This window comes from Ahaetulla prasina, chromosome 2 (genome assembly GCF_028640845.1).
Source record: "Ahaetulla prasina isolate Xishuangbanna chromosome 2, ASM2864084v1, whole genome shotgun sequence".
NCBI classification, from domain to species: Eukaryota; Metazoa; Chordata; class Lepidosauria; order Squamata; family Colubridae; genus Ahaetulla; species Ahaetulla prasina.
In genome coordinates this window covers 119,735,299-119,748,336 of record NC_080540.1, presented here as the reverse complement: position 1 = coordinate 119,748,336, position 13,038 = coordinate 119,735,299, and the positions used below count along the sequence as shown (strand labels likewise).

The 13,038-nt window shown below is 38.3% G+C and overlaps 1 protein-coding gene across 1 annotated transcript in view; it reads right to left on the bottom strand.

The window, feature by feature from the left end:
* Positions 1 to 13,038, bottom strand: part of LOC131190551 (dynein axonemal heavy chain 9-like) — a 171,435-nt gene that overhangs the window by 140,496 nt on the left and 17,901 nt on the right. The window contains exons 9-15 of the mRNA XM_058167887.1: positions 11,747 to 12,002; positions 10,296 to 10,537; positions 8,048 to 8,183; positions 7,106 to 7,302; positions 6,587 to 7,011; positions 1,511 to 1,733; positions 515 to 681 (exon numbers count right to left, since the gene is read on the bottom strand). Of these exons, the coding sequence (XP_058023870.1) occupies positions 515 to 681; positions 1,511 to 1,733; positions 6,587 to 7,011; positions 7,106 to 7,302; positions 8,048 to 8,183; positions 10,296 to 10,537; positions 11,747 to 12,002 (1,646 nt within the window). The remainder of the gene's footprint in view (positions 1 to 514; positions 682 to 1,510; positions 1,734 to 6,586; positions 7,012 to 7,105; positions 7,303 to 8,047; positions 8,184 to 10,295; positions 10,538 to 11,746; positions 12,003 to 13,038) is intronic.

Here is a 13,038-nt window from a genome sequence, read left to right as displayed (position 1 = left end):
TTCAGAATTCTGCATCCTGAAGTAAGATTAACTGTGCAGCAAAACCCAGAGGACAAAGGCCAGAAGAGTAGCTTTTTAGCAATTAACTGACCAGGAAATTTCAGGAGAGAGTTGGGTCAAGCTGAGGTGACAACATCATTTAAGTATTTCACACCAGGCAAGGAAAAGGCCAAGACCAAAGCATCAGAACTGCTAGCATAGCATAATGGCAAATAAAAGGTAAGATATCAGCAATAGCCATGCCAGGAGCAAAGAGACGCCACATACCTATCTTTCAATGATAGATATGGAAATATGCTTTAAAAGGGTGGCTATTTTCTCTTGTTATTTGGCATTGAGAACACAAGAATTGCAATAACAGGATACTGATTCCAGAGCAAAGAACAAGCCAGATAAATGAGCCTCCCCATTATACAGATGATTTGATCTCTTTATCTTATCACCAGATAAATATGCGCTACCTTCGGTAAACCCACAAGACTTCCATTGCTTCACAGCAGTGATTTGCCCTCACCTGAAAGGCGCCTCTTGGTGAAATGTTTCTCTGAATTTATTCTGCTGCACATCAAACAGAGCACACTTCCTGCGAAGTATGGCCACTTCATTTGCCTGCAAGGGAGCCACCTGCTGTTTCATATTTATGGCCAACTTCTTCACATTGTTCCATTTTTCTGGCAGTTCCTGGAAACAAAAAATAAATAAATAAAATTATGCTGGTCGCTAAAAAAAATACATAAGATATTTTGTTTCTAACAGAGGAGCCATGCTGCTTAGGTACTTTGCTAGTTATATGTTTTCCTCAATAAACATTGTTTCCCTTGCTTTTTTTAATTAGGGGAAATCTACATCTTGCATCCCATTAAGAAGCAGGGAATAATTTTTCATAGTCTTCAGTGCCCCTCACTGTCTTCCTCTTTATCCTGCAATTCATATTTCTTTATCATAATCTTAATGCATGTTATTAGATTAGTATTAGGCAAAGAAGATGTCTTTAAATAGAACAAATGTGGCATGTTTTTAAATAATTATATCAACAAAAATTAACTTTGAGCTGCCATTTCAGCAGAAGAAAAGCAGTTAAGGGGCTGAAAATCTGGATGTGTAGCCCATTTCTAAAAAAAATTTTCTCAATTCAATAGAAATTCCATGTAATGCAAATATATTAGGATTGCAGCATCCATTGGCAATATTTGCTAAGAATTTAATGCACCAGTCCTAACTGAGTTTGGGAGGACTTGTTTGGGATAGGCTGTTTTATCATTATGAGGTATGCAAATATATGCATCTCACACAGATTGAGATGTCTACTCCACTCTTCCTTTAGAAAACTCAGAGTGATTTACGGTGTACACAGTCATCTCTCATCCTGAAATTGATTATACATTTTTAGCTCCATTACTGCTCTTAGGGTCAAGGATTCCATGACCCTTCTCTAGACAAGAATAGAGTCCTTAAATCAGTCAGTGAGTTTTTACTATGTTCACTTATTTGCATCTAAGATTTCACCCACCTCCAGTTGCCTATAGACATCCCCAGGCAATTCTTGCTCATAATTCTTCAATAATTCAATAGTTTGTTTCAAGGGCTCAAACATCTCATCAGTGCTGGACTGTCTATCTTTAACAGCCATCAGTTGACCCATAACTTCTACCAAACCTTCATAATCTCCTTTCTCCAACTGTTTGTTCAAACCTTTCTCAGCAATCTTTGCAAATTCCTCAAGGTCAGACAAACTAAAGGCAGAGCAGAGGAAACAATCACAGAAAAAAACAATATGTCGAGAACAATAAATGCAATAACAAATCTATCATCCTTCAAACAAATAACTGGAGAAAATGTTTACTTAGCAAAAAAGAAGAAGAAGAAGACCCGACCTGGCTGCCAAATTATAAGGGCTCCTACTCAGCAAATCACCTGAACAGAAGAAAAAGGCACCAATGCAATCCTAAATCCTGGAGTAGCGGGGCTGTGGCAGAGAGAGACCATGCATGACAAATGAGCTGTCAATTTCGAAAGCCCAGTTGCCTAATAAGGGCTAGGAGAAATAGGGAAGGCAGGTTGCCCACAGCATCTTTTCTCTTTTTTGAATTTGAAACTTTTTCTATGTTTTTCATCCCAACCATAGGAAAAATATGGAGAAAGAATTGGGTGCAGTCCTTGGGTCTTAAACTAATTGAAAGAAGTGTAGACTTATTTGATTCCAGATTGTTTTCAACAAGGAAGGTATATTTTAGTAGCCATTGCTTGTAGCAACATTTGCCAAGGATTACCTGCCCAAGGGACTGGGAGAAGTCCAAATTACCCTCTTGCTTAGTTGCTAAGACTCTGAGCTTGTTGATCGAAAGGTCGGCAGTTCAGCGGTATGAATCCCTATTGCTGCGTAATGGGGTGAGCTCCCATTACTTGTCTCAGCTTCTGCCAACCTAGCAGTTCGAAAACACGTAAAAAATGCAAGTAGAAAAATAGGACCATCTTTGGTGGGAAGGTAACAGCGTTCCGTGCCCCTTCGGCGTTTAGTCATGCCGGCCACATGACCACAGAGATGTCTTCGGACAGCGCTGGCTCTTCAGCTTTGAAATGGAAATGAGCACTGCCCCCTAGAGTCGGGAATGACATATGTGCAAGGGGAACCTTTATCTGCTTGTACTGTATATATGATTTAAAGTTCTAGAGCAGGGGTGTCAAACTCGCATCATCATGGCATCATCATGTGACATATCATGACTTTTTTCCCCTTCGCTAAACTGGGTGTGGGCATGGCCAGCGCATGATACATCCGGCCCATGGGCTACGAGTTTGACAGCCCTGTTCTAGAGAGATTGCTGCCATCCCTATTCCTTGAGCCAGGGCAGTGATTCTGACTCAGCAGAAGCCATTTTGCCCACAGCACTGCATCCACTTCCTGGACTGAACTTAAACAGTGACTCCAGAGGAGTTTTCCCTCTGAGAGTTCCTGAAATGTTAACTTAAATTCTTGCTACTTGACTTTGTAAACCCTAAACCATTTAGGATTTGCATATCTAAGGGACTCTCTCTCTCTCCTATTATGAATCTTTCAGCTGTTAAGATCTGGCCCTTTTGAAAATGCCTCTGCTTGAAAAAGTGAATTTTCTAACCTTTAGAAAAGGACCTTCTCTTGTCCAAATCTCAAGCTATTGGACACATTCTCCCAAAATTTGTACCTAGAGTCTATTCCTAATAAGAGCAGATAAGATGCACCTTTTTTGCAAGACTCTTCATTATTAAATAATGTTTATCTTGATGTAGTAGCTAAGGCATCAAACTAGAAACTGGGAAAGTGTAAATACTAATCCAGGCACAAAGACAGCTGAGTGACCTTGGACCAGTCACTTCCTCTCAGCCCTAGGAAGGAGGCAGTGGCAAACCACTTCTGAAAAACCTTGCCAAGGAAACTGCAGGGACTTGTCCAGGCAGTCTCTGAGAATTGGACACAGTTGAATGGAAGAAAAAAATACACTATTTATTTAAATTGATATCTTTCCTGGTAAAGTAGAAAGGCAGGATTATAAAATATAAAGAATTGGCATCATAGGTACTAGGCATGCCCATGAATCTTTTGAGAAACTTGTGCCCTCGCCAATAGCAGACTGTCTATCAACCAGCAGGCTAGTCCTAAGTATGGATTGGCCCTGAAATAAATCTGAATTCAAACTCCATTTGTAACAGAGAGGTGCATCCAGGTGACTTGATATACCCTTTTAGTAAGGTATCTGAGAACTAGTTTTCTAATGATAAGTGTTACAAGATGGTCTCAGTTATGCTATCTAAACATAACTTTAAAAGCTATACATGAACCTTTTTTTTTTCTTTTTGGCTATCAGCTCGACAGCCCTTAGCCAGGCTAGAGAGGTAGAGTCCCAGCAGTGGTGGGTTTCACTTACCTTTGCTACCAGTTCTCTCGCATGCACTTGCTTTGCTCGCGCATGTGCCACTTCTGTGCATGTGCAAAGCATATTTGATGATGTCCGGGAGGGTGGGCGGAGCCTCCCGCCACCACTGCTATCAGTTCGCCCGAACCAGGGTAAACTGGTAGCAACCCACCACTGAGTCCCAGCCTCCAATTCAGAGGTAATACATCATGAAATGCCCACTGCTGGAAAGCCACAGCAGCAAATAGTTCTCTCTTTAAACCACATGGACAAAAAAAGGCCTACATGGCTCTTTCCCCATTCTAAAGAAAGAATAGCAGCTTGATCTTCTTCTTCTTCTTTTTTTTGCACTGAAGAAACAGTGTAAATAATTGATTTGACAAAATGAATCCCTTCTACTCAGAAAAAAAGATCCATTTTTAGAAAACATATTTGATATGTTTATTTATTTTTTTTCCTAAAAGAAATGGGCAATTGCTTGCAATATTCCTTGGGCTCATTCTTTTCCACTCTTGAAGAAAGCTGAAATCCAAAACATGTTAAATTCAATGTTAATGTAAGTAGGACAAAATGCCAGTAAGTCTATAGAATTGAAGTTTCTCATTACTTGAAAAACTATGACATGATCTTCTCTTGGGAATAATCAGGCATTTTCATTTCATATTTTAGCATAGCATATTTCTATGCTCATAATTTGGAAATATAATTAGTGTCCCTCACTTTCTCCAAGAATAAATTACAATTACGGCATGATATTTCCGGCTCTATCCCACAAGACCTCACAGAGATTGCTGTACTGTAATCCCTTCAACAAGGATTCAGTCATTGTCATTTGATTATTGTTTTGCTGGAACAATTAGTCATGACATTTAAAGCATAACCATGGGAGTACACAAAAATAGAAGGGACTTTAAACCAGCATTGAAGACATTTAATGGTGACATTGCTTATCCCTTCAGATCATGAAATTATGCATAAGATAAGGCAATTACAACAAAGAGAAAAAAGGAAAAAACTAGCAAAGAATCAATCAAGCTAATGCTCCCCAGATCATTAGATTACAGAGTAAAATTACAATTTCCATAATCAGACCTAACTTTAGGAAGTGCTCCAGCTGGCATAGTTTAGAAAATATGCGATTCAGTTAAGTGCATAGTAGCACTTAGTAATTACTGTGATTCTGGAGGTGAAGGGCCTGCAAAGCTGTGACAAACAATGGCTAATCAATCCCAAAGATTGGAACTTCCCTATCTTGATCTAAAGGTAGTTTGTATGCATCAGTTCCAGTCTACCATTCCTGTCCTCTGTTTACAGCAATTTGGGAATAAATTCTTTTATACTGTCTTCTTTGAGAAAAGTAATGATCAACTGATACTGCTCTACTTTTCTATTTAACTTTTCTATTTTACCACTAATAAAAAATTCCCTAGTCTGCACAATCATCCAATCTCTGATGTTTGCTTAATAAAATCTTCCAACCCATAATTAGTACATGTTATATTCCCTTCTTTATTTTTGTTAAAATTGAAACCTTTAAATATTTAGAATATTTAGAATCAGCATGCTGTCCATGTATTAGGCATTGGTCATGCTATAATTAAACAGTTTTCCTCCTTTGGAAAATGTATAATTGTTTCCCCATAGTTTCTTTTTTCTCATGTATATATCTTTGGAATTGTAGTAATTGTAATTGCCTGAACTAATTCTTCTCATTATTTGTTCGTGTGGGTATTAATTGTACTAATTGTTCCAATCATGTGTGAATTTTAATTCCCCCTAAGTAGAAATCACTCCTGCAAATAGGCATTTGCTATATGTACAAAGTTCACTTATTTATTTATTTATTTATTTATTTATTTATTTATTTATTTATTTATTTAGATTTTTATACCGCCCTTCTCCCGAAGGACTCAGGGCAGTGTACAGCCAAATTATAAAACAGTACAATATACAAATTAAAACAAAGACTTAAAAGATCACTGAAGTAAGATCTCTGAAACTGATTCAAAGCCAAACAAATAAGCCCAGATCATTCTATGTGGGAATAGAAGAGCTGGTTTGAAGGAATTCAAGGACATTTTTAAAAACAGACATGCAAATAAAAAATGGCCATGAGTTAAAGAAGTCTGATTGAGAACATTACAGCTACGGTAATTTTAAATCAAATTTATTTTTAATTTATTTATTTAATTTGTCAAGTACGTATTAGATAATATATATATAAGTATAAGCATGAATTGAATGCATAAGATGAATTCAATTAAAGGGAACATTAGGACAGGGACGGTAGGCATGCTGGTACTCTTCAGGAAATATGACGTTCAACAGTATCCTAAAGAAGAAAAACACTGTGATTCACAGAACATCAAACTGACCTCTCCTGGGTCAAGTTTTGTAACACACGTATGAACTAGTTGCTGGTGTTACAATGAGAGAAAATGGGTCAAACTAAGATATTGAGAGAATTCTTGGACTTTTTAAAAAACGCCACCATTCTTTTGTACAATTTACATCTATTGGACCTACTTGTCTCCTGACTGAAAAAAGAGAGAAACCACAATGCCAGCTATATAAAAATTGTGTTGATGTACATTGGAGTGCCACAAAAAAAGAAGCTTTAGGTCTAGATGTTTATCCATGCCTTTTTTAAACCACATTTTCTACTTGACCCAGAGGAGCAAGAAAAATAGTGGTACCTGTGGGTCACGTGATCAATGAGATGCTGCTTGAACATGAAACTCCATTTTTTAATTACACCCAGAAGAGATGCTTTGAAGGGACGGGCATCCACTTTCATCCAGCCGTCAAGTACACAGACTGGTTCGAGGTGACTCACTTCTTCGTAGACCCTTTCATAAGAGTCTATTTGTTCTCTGAACTGCTGAAGTGTTGGAGGGGTCTCTGGGACTCCTTCCTCCGCATGGACTTCTATCTCCTCTGCAGTGAGCACGTGGCCATATAAGAGGAACTGACGTAAGAATTCCTTTCTGTCATCCACATAGAGATAGGAGTAGTGGTCAAAGGAATTGCGATAGTCACAACAAGCTGAGATCATCTTCTGGACACGCCCCATTAAGCTTTGGCGCATGTCAGCAAGGTCAGACATCTCCTCCATGTCAGCCTGTCAGGAGACAGAAATACAACCCTGAACTAAACAGAAGAATGGAGGCACAGATTCACATGTAATATGGGATTATGGCCACCAAGGATCAAACCTGATAATGAGGAAATGTGCAGTGATCTGCAAGCCTTGGTACCAGGGAAGAGACCCGGTAGATCTTATTGACAAGCCCTTCAATGATATCATAGAAACTATCGCTGGCACCAGCATCCGAAGAAGGACGAAATATCATCTCTGGGACGGATAACTCCAGCTGCACTTTGAAAAGTGGAGCATGGACTGCCTTGGAATCTGCAGGAGAAGAAGGCAGGTGTAATTGGTCTGCTGACAGTTCCTTCCCACCTCTGCAGTGAAATACTACTATCACTTTCCACAGTTTGGCACGCTTCAGATATCTTGGATTACTATTTTTAGTAATTCTCAGCCAGTACAGCCAAAGGCCATGCTGGCTATAAAGTCTAGGAACTGCAGCCTAACACAGATGAAGCAAGTAGCATGTCAGCAGTACAAGGGCAACCGGTCTATGGTCCACAAGGCCTTGTTAAGTCAGGACTATTTTTATTATAACAGCTATAGTAACAGAAATCTGAATGTTCCTCCTCTTTCACTTTATCTTCATGGAAACTAGGATGAGGCTTGTCTGAGATGCTTTTCAAGCTAGCTTCTTGGCCCAGGCTAAAGATCCGCTTATCTGACCATTACTTTGGTAGCAGCTTTTGCTCCTATTCTTCAAGGCCATTTCTCTGTGTCCTCTACACTGCATTAAATGAATAAACATCAGCATAATTTTGTGAAACCTCGACTTTAAACTCTTATTTCTGCTCACAGCAAAATAAATCCAGCTACAAAGGGGATAAATCTTGTTTTCACAGCCCAGATCTCTTATAATCCTAATTCTGCACATAGCATCTGGATTAGAAAATGAAGTTCCAATATTCTCTCCACCTCCATTATGTTCACAATAGAAACAACAATAATGAAATAACCACCCCCAAAATATATGAGAAAGGGGTCTACTTCAGAAGGACAAGTTCACCTGTATTTTCCAAAAGGTATTTAAGCGAACATTCAATGACATTAAAGAATCCATCCAGAATGATCTCATCTATATGCTCCAAGTAAGCTTTCCATACATCAGAAGATGGATCTGCTTCAAAGAGTCTTAAATTTTCCTAAATATAAAGAAACCATAATCAAAAGACGTGTGCTTTGAACTTGTCTCAGCACTAATTGGAAAGGTAGAAATAGCACTACCTAGCATTCCTTTTCAATATATTTCTTTTAATCGAGATACTGCTTGAGGGAATCATATGTTCTGGTGTGATTGTAGATATCACATGTCCTATGGAGTGTGCAAGTGCCATGTTTAGTGGCCTGACAAGTGTTTGAAGATGATACTCAGTTTGAATAAAGGAAAGAATAGGAACTGTTAGTCCAGATCATGGGTCTCCAACCTTGGCAACTTTAAGCCTGGCGGACTTCAATTCCCAGAATTCCCCAGCCAGCAAAGCTGGCTGGGGAATTCTGGGAGTTGAAGTCAGCCAGGCTTAAAGTTGCCAAGGTTGGAGACCCCTGGTCCAGATCATCACTAACTCTGCCCAATATCAATACTCAAATATTTCAGTACATTCTCTCATCACTTACTACCAGATGTTAAGTGGATCTCAGATCTTCTTCCTATGAATCTTTTGCCATCATACCACCACCATCTTTCCAGAGCTCCTAGTGACTATCCTTTAAAAACATGGTTCAGTTATCAGCTTTGGAAGCCATACTAGGCCAGAAGCTTCCGTGTTGCCACTTTCTCATATTGGGAAAGTAGGAGGGAAGGGTTTAGTAGAGGGGTTGCCATTAGACATAATAAAATTCTTCCTGCCGGTCAAGGTCAGGCCAATCATGCATCTGGAGAAGGAGTGGTCGGAGTGATGTCTTGAGATGGGATGGTTGGTGATTGGAGCATGTGATCGGCAGAGGAATCAGGGGGTGGTTTTGGGGTTTTTGATTTACTGAAGGAAAACCCAGATCTCTCAGATTCAGATTTTCCCAGATGTGCCAGTTTACGTATCCTAGTAAAAGAACTTTGAAAGATGTGTGCTTCGGAGTTTTTACTTGGTGAGGGTTTTTCTGAAACAATGACATCAATTTTATTTAGAATGTCATTATCTTCCAAGCATTAAAGGCAGCAAAACATATTTGGATGTTTATGAGAAGAGGATTTTAAGTTTGACCCTTGTTCTCATAATCAATTGATTCTCTGGATTATGCTGGTCTTTGACAATAATAAAGGTTCTATTTGAGTTGATTTTCTGAAATAATTCATATTTAACAATAGTGGAAAAAAATGTTTTTTTTAATGTTTGGCTCAAAAAGGGAGTAATATTTTATATCTTATTATTAGTAATAATGCCTTGAAGACTTTTGAGGAGGGTAGAAAGAATAACATTGCTTAAAATCTACCTTAATGTTTTTAATTGATCTTTTCCCAACTTGGACCTAATGCTTTGGCAATTTTGGCAAACCCTACAATTCTAAATATAATTGAAGAAGTATTTGGGAGAGTAAACCAACAGACTCAATTGACAATTGAATTTTACTAAGATAATTTTTGACAATTTACAAGAAATATGGAATAAAGATTTGGAATCAGGTAACTTATAAATTCTGATAATAAAATAATAAAATAAAATTTTAACAAGTCAGTCTTGGGTTTTAAATAATATTAAATAAGTTTTTCATGGTTTTAAGATGAGACTAATTCATCAAAAAGAGGTTATATACAAAAAAGAGGGAAAATACAAAAAATATTTACCAGGTTTTTTTCCCCTCTTCATTCTGAGTAGTATGAGTTTTTGTTGTCTCTTCTAAGTTTATATTTTTAGTAGTTTTTTTGTACTTCGGTATTTTATATATTTTGTTTTGTTGCAAATACATGCAATAAAATCAATCTACACAGATTGTAGATTGATTTGAATGTATAATGATTTGGATGTAAAATAAAACATCTATACCAATTTCAGAAACTTTCTATTTAATCAGAGACATCTTGATTTGTAGGTGTGGTTTATATCCCAACCTGCTCTAAATACAAACAGAATATATGATGAAAGTAGCTACTAATTTCTAACCTGGCACTCCTAGTGTAATGTTAATATAAATGCATATTAAAGTGAGGGCATGGACGAGAAATTTCATGTGTATAACTAATACTTTTAGTCATGGGAACAAAATACTTGCCGATGACTCTTTCTAACAGATTAGTTATGTCCATATATGCATTACCATACCTTAATCAGAAAATGAATCTTATGGCCTGAATCTGTAATGAGCTGATAGTGTTTGTTCAGTCGCTCATGCTGATTATCCAAGTATAGCAGAGATTCTTTTTTCCCATCTTTTCTTTCAAAAACTGGAAAGACCCAAGATTTCATAATATTCTGAATTTCCTCGATGTTGTCTTTGGTTTTCTGGATCTTTTGCTCAAGATTTCGAACACTGTTAACCATGTGTGAAATGTGATCCCAAAGGCCTTCCAATAAAAGCAACAATGGAGAACATTTTAAGAAGCTAACAATGACAAGTCATCCAATCTATAAAACTGAGGGGGGGAATCATTTCTTGCTGTGCTCTTACTGAAAGGCCAGATGGCGTTCCCTTCGGAAACAAATGAATTGCGAGAAAATGTTACTGAACATGAGCTGTTTTCCTCTACATAAATATAACCTTTGCATGACTACAGTGTAATTTTGCCAAAGCAAAAATAATCTAATATAGAAGGCCAAAAACACAACTCTCATTATTATGCCACCTTCAACATTTAATGTCAGCTACCATTACTATTTTTTTTTAATTTGTGAAAGAGAATCTCACCCATCTATTCCACTCCAGCCACTCAGAAATGAATCAGCATCAGCATGACTTCCCATCCTCCAAATATTTCTTCATTATTTCTTCTCTTTCTAAGCTCTTGGGTTCTTTTCAAATGCCAAAGAGTCATGTTCCCTGACTATTAAAAGTGGAAAATAAACACCCCAATATTCAAGCTAAGTTCACCCTTTATATTGAGTTGAAATGGACATAGCACTATAACAGGGGTGTCAAACTCAAGATCTGTGGGCCGGATTCAGCCCATGGGGTGCTTAGATCTGGGCCGCAGGACCGCCCTAGAAACAGAGGACTGGCCTGCAGTGCCTCTGTCAGAGAAAATGGAGCTCGAGAGGGCTGCACATGGCTCCCGAAGCTCCGTTTTTGGCCTGCAATGGCCTTGTGCAGCCTTCTGCCAGCAAAAACGGAGGCCGTCACAACCAAAAATGGAGCCTGGGGGAGCCGCGTGCACCCCCCTGAGGTCTGTTTTCGCTGGCAGAGGGCTGCAGAAGGATACCCCCAGCCCCACCCAGGCCACCACAGGTGCCCCCAACACAAGTGACATCAAGGTGGTGACGCCCACCCTGGCCACGCTCACCCAGCCTCCCAAGGTCAAACACGACCCTGATGCGGCCCTCAATGAAATCGAGTTTGATACCCCTGCACTATAGACACCAGATGACTGCAGTGCACAGAGGACAGCAGGAAGAAGAAAGAACACAGGTATTCTTTTTCACCCAATTTAGTAACGTCCACATTCATCTGCAGAGGAGAAAAGGTGAGCAAGGAGAGCTTTCTGAAGAAGATCCAGCTTGGCTGAAAGATCGGAAATCACTTCATTCCTACCACATGTGACTCCAGAAGTGGAGTTTACCTTTTGTTTTCCAATTCAATGTTTCTTCTGCTTCTTTCAGCTGAATATCAATTTCATGCAGCTGACTCTCTATGAGTGGATATTCCACCTCCAGGACAGTGCACAATATTTTGTTGTACCAAGTAACCATTAAATCCAAGTTGGCCACTAATTGCCTGAAGGATTCCCTAGAAGAATATAATTCTGCTGCTGTTTCTGGGATCTTCCCAATCTGATCTTCTCCAAGGTAGCTCACTTCTCTTAGAACGGACACCAGCTAGAAAATCACAAAGTAAAATCAAATCTTTGAATCCTTTTCACTGGTATCCTTTTTTTTTTTCCTATTTAAAAAGCTGTACTCTTCTCTCTCTCTATATATATATATATATTTAGAGATTCAATTATTTCTAAAATTCAACCACAAGTGTTTCTACATACAGCAATTCCAGTTTTAATCTCATAAATATTTATATAACTTACTAAGAAATAGGGAGAACATTGCTTTTATAGTCAAATTCATAAAGGTTTATCAGTTAATCCTATGGTGGTTAACAGAAACTCCACTGAAACAACATGTTTCTGAATATCAATAGACTAGACTAGACTAGACTAGACTAGACTAGACTAGACTAGACTAGACTAGAATAGAATAGAATAGAATAGAATAGAATAGAATAGAATAGAATAGAATTTTTTATTGGCCAAGTGTGATTGGACACACAAAGAACTTGTCTTGGTGCATACTCTCTCAGTGTACATAAAAGAAAAGATACATTCGTCAAGAATTCTAAGGTACAACACTTAATTATAGTCATAGGGTACAAATAAGCAATCAGGAACTGGTTCCTGGAACTGGGCATAATCGATGGGTTTAAACGAAGTTGTCTTCTTTCTCTTTCTGCTTGGAGATTCTTACATGTATATGACTGATCTGTGACCATAGGCAGAAAATTATGCTGGGCTTTTGTTTTAATTCAGCATATTGTTTGTTGGATAAAATTTTTAATTTGGGATATGTGAACTATACACTGTAAGCCGCCCTGAGTCTTCGGAGAAGGGCGGGATATAAATGTAAACAAAAAAAACAAACTATAGTACATTCGAGCTCCACTGAATGGCACAGTACAAATCATCAGGTCTCAAGATGCTGCTATTCTAAAGGATATTTTTTTTTAGCCATGTAATTCTCTATCTCTTTGAGCAGTGGCAGAGATTGAGTCATTCTTGGCTCCAAGCATTAGAGCACTCCTCACTTTGCAAAACTTCACCTGCTTCTGCCAAAAAGAAGAGGGAGAAGTCTTCCAATATTCTTT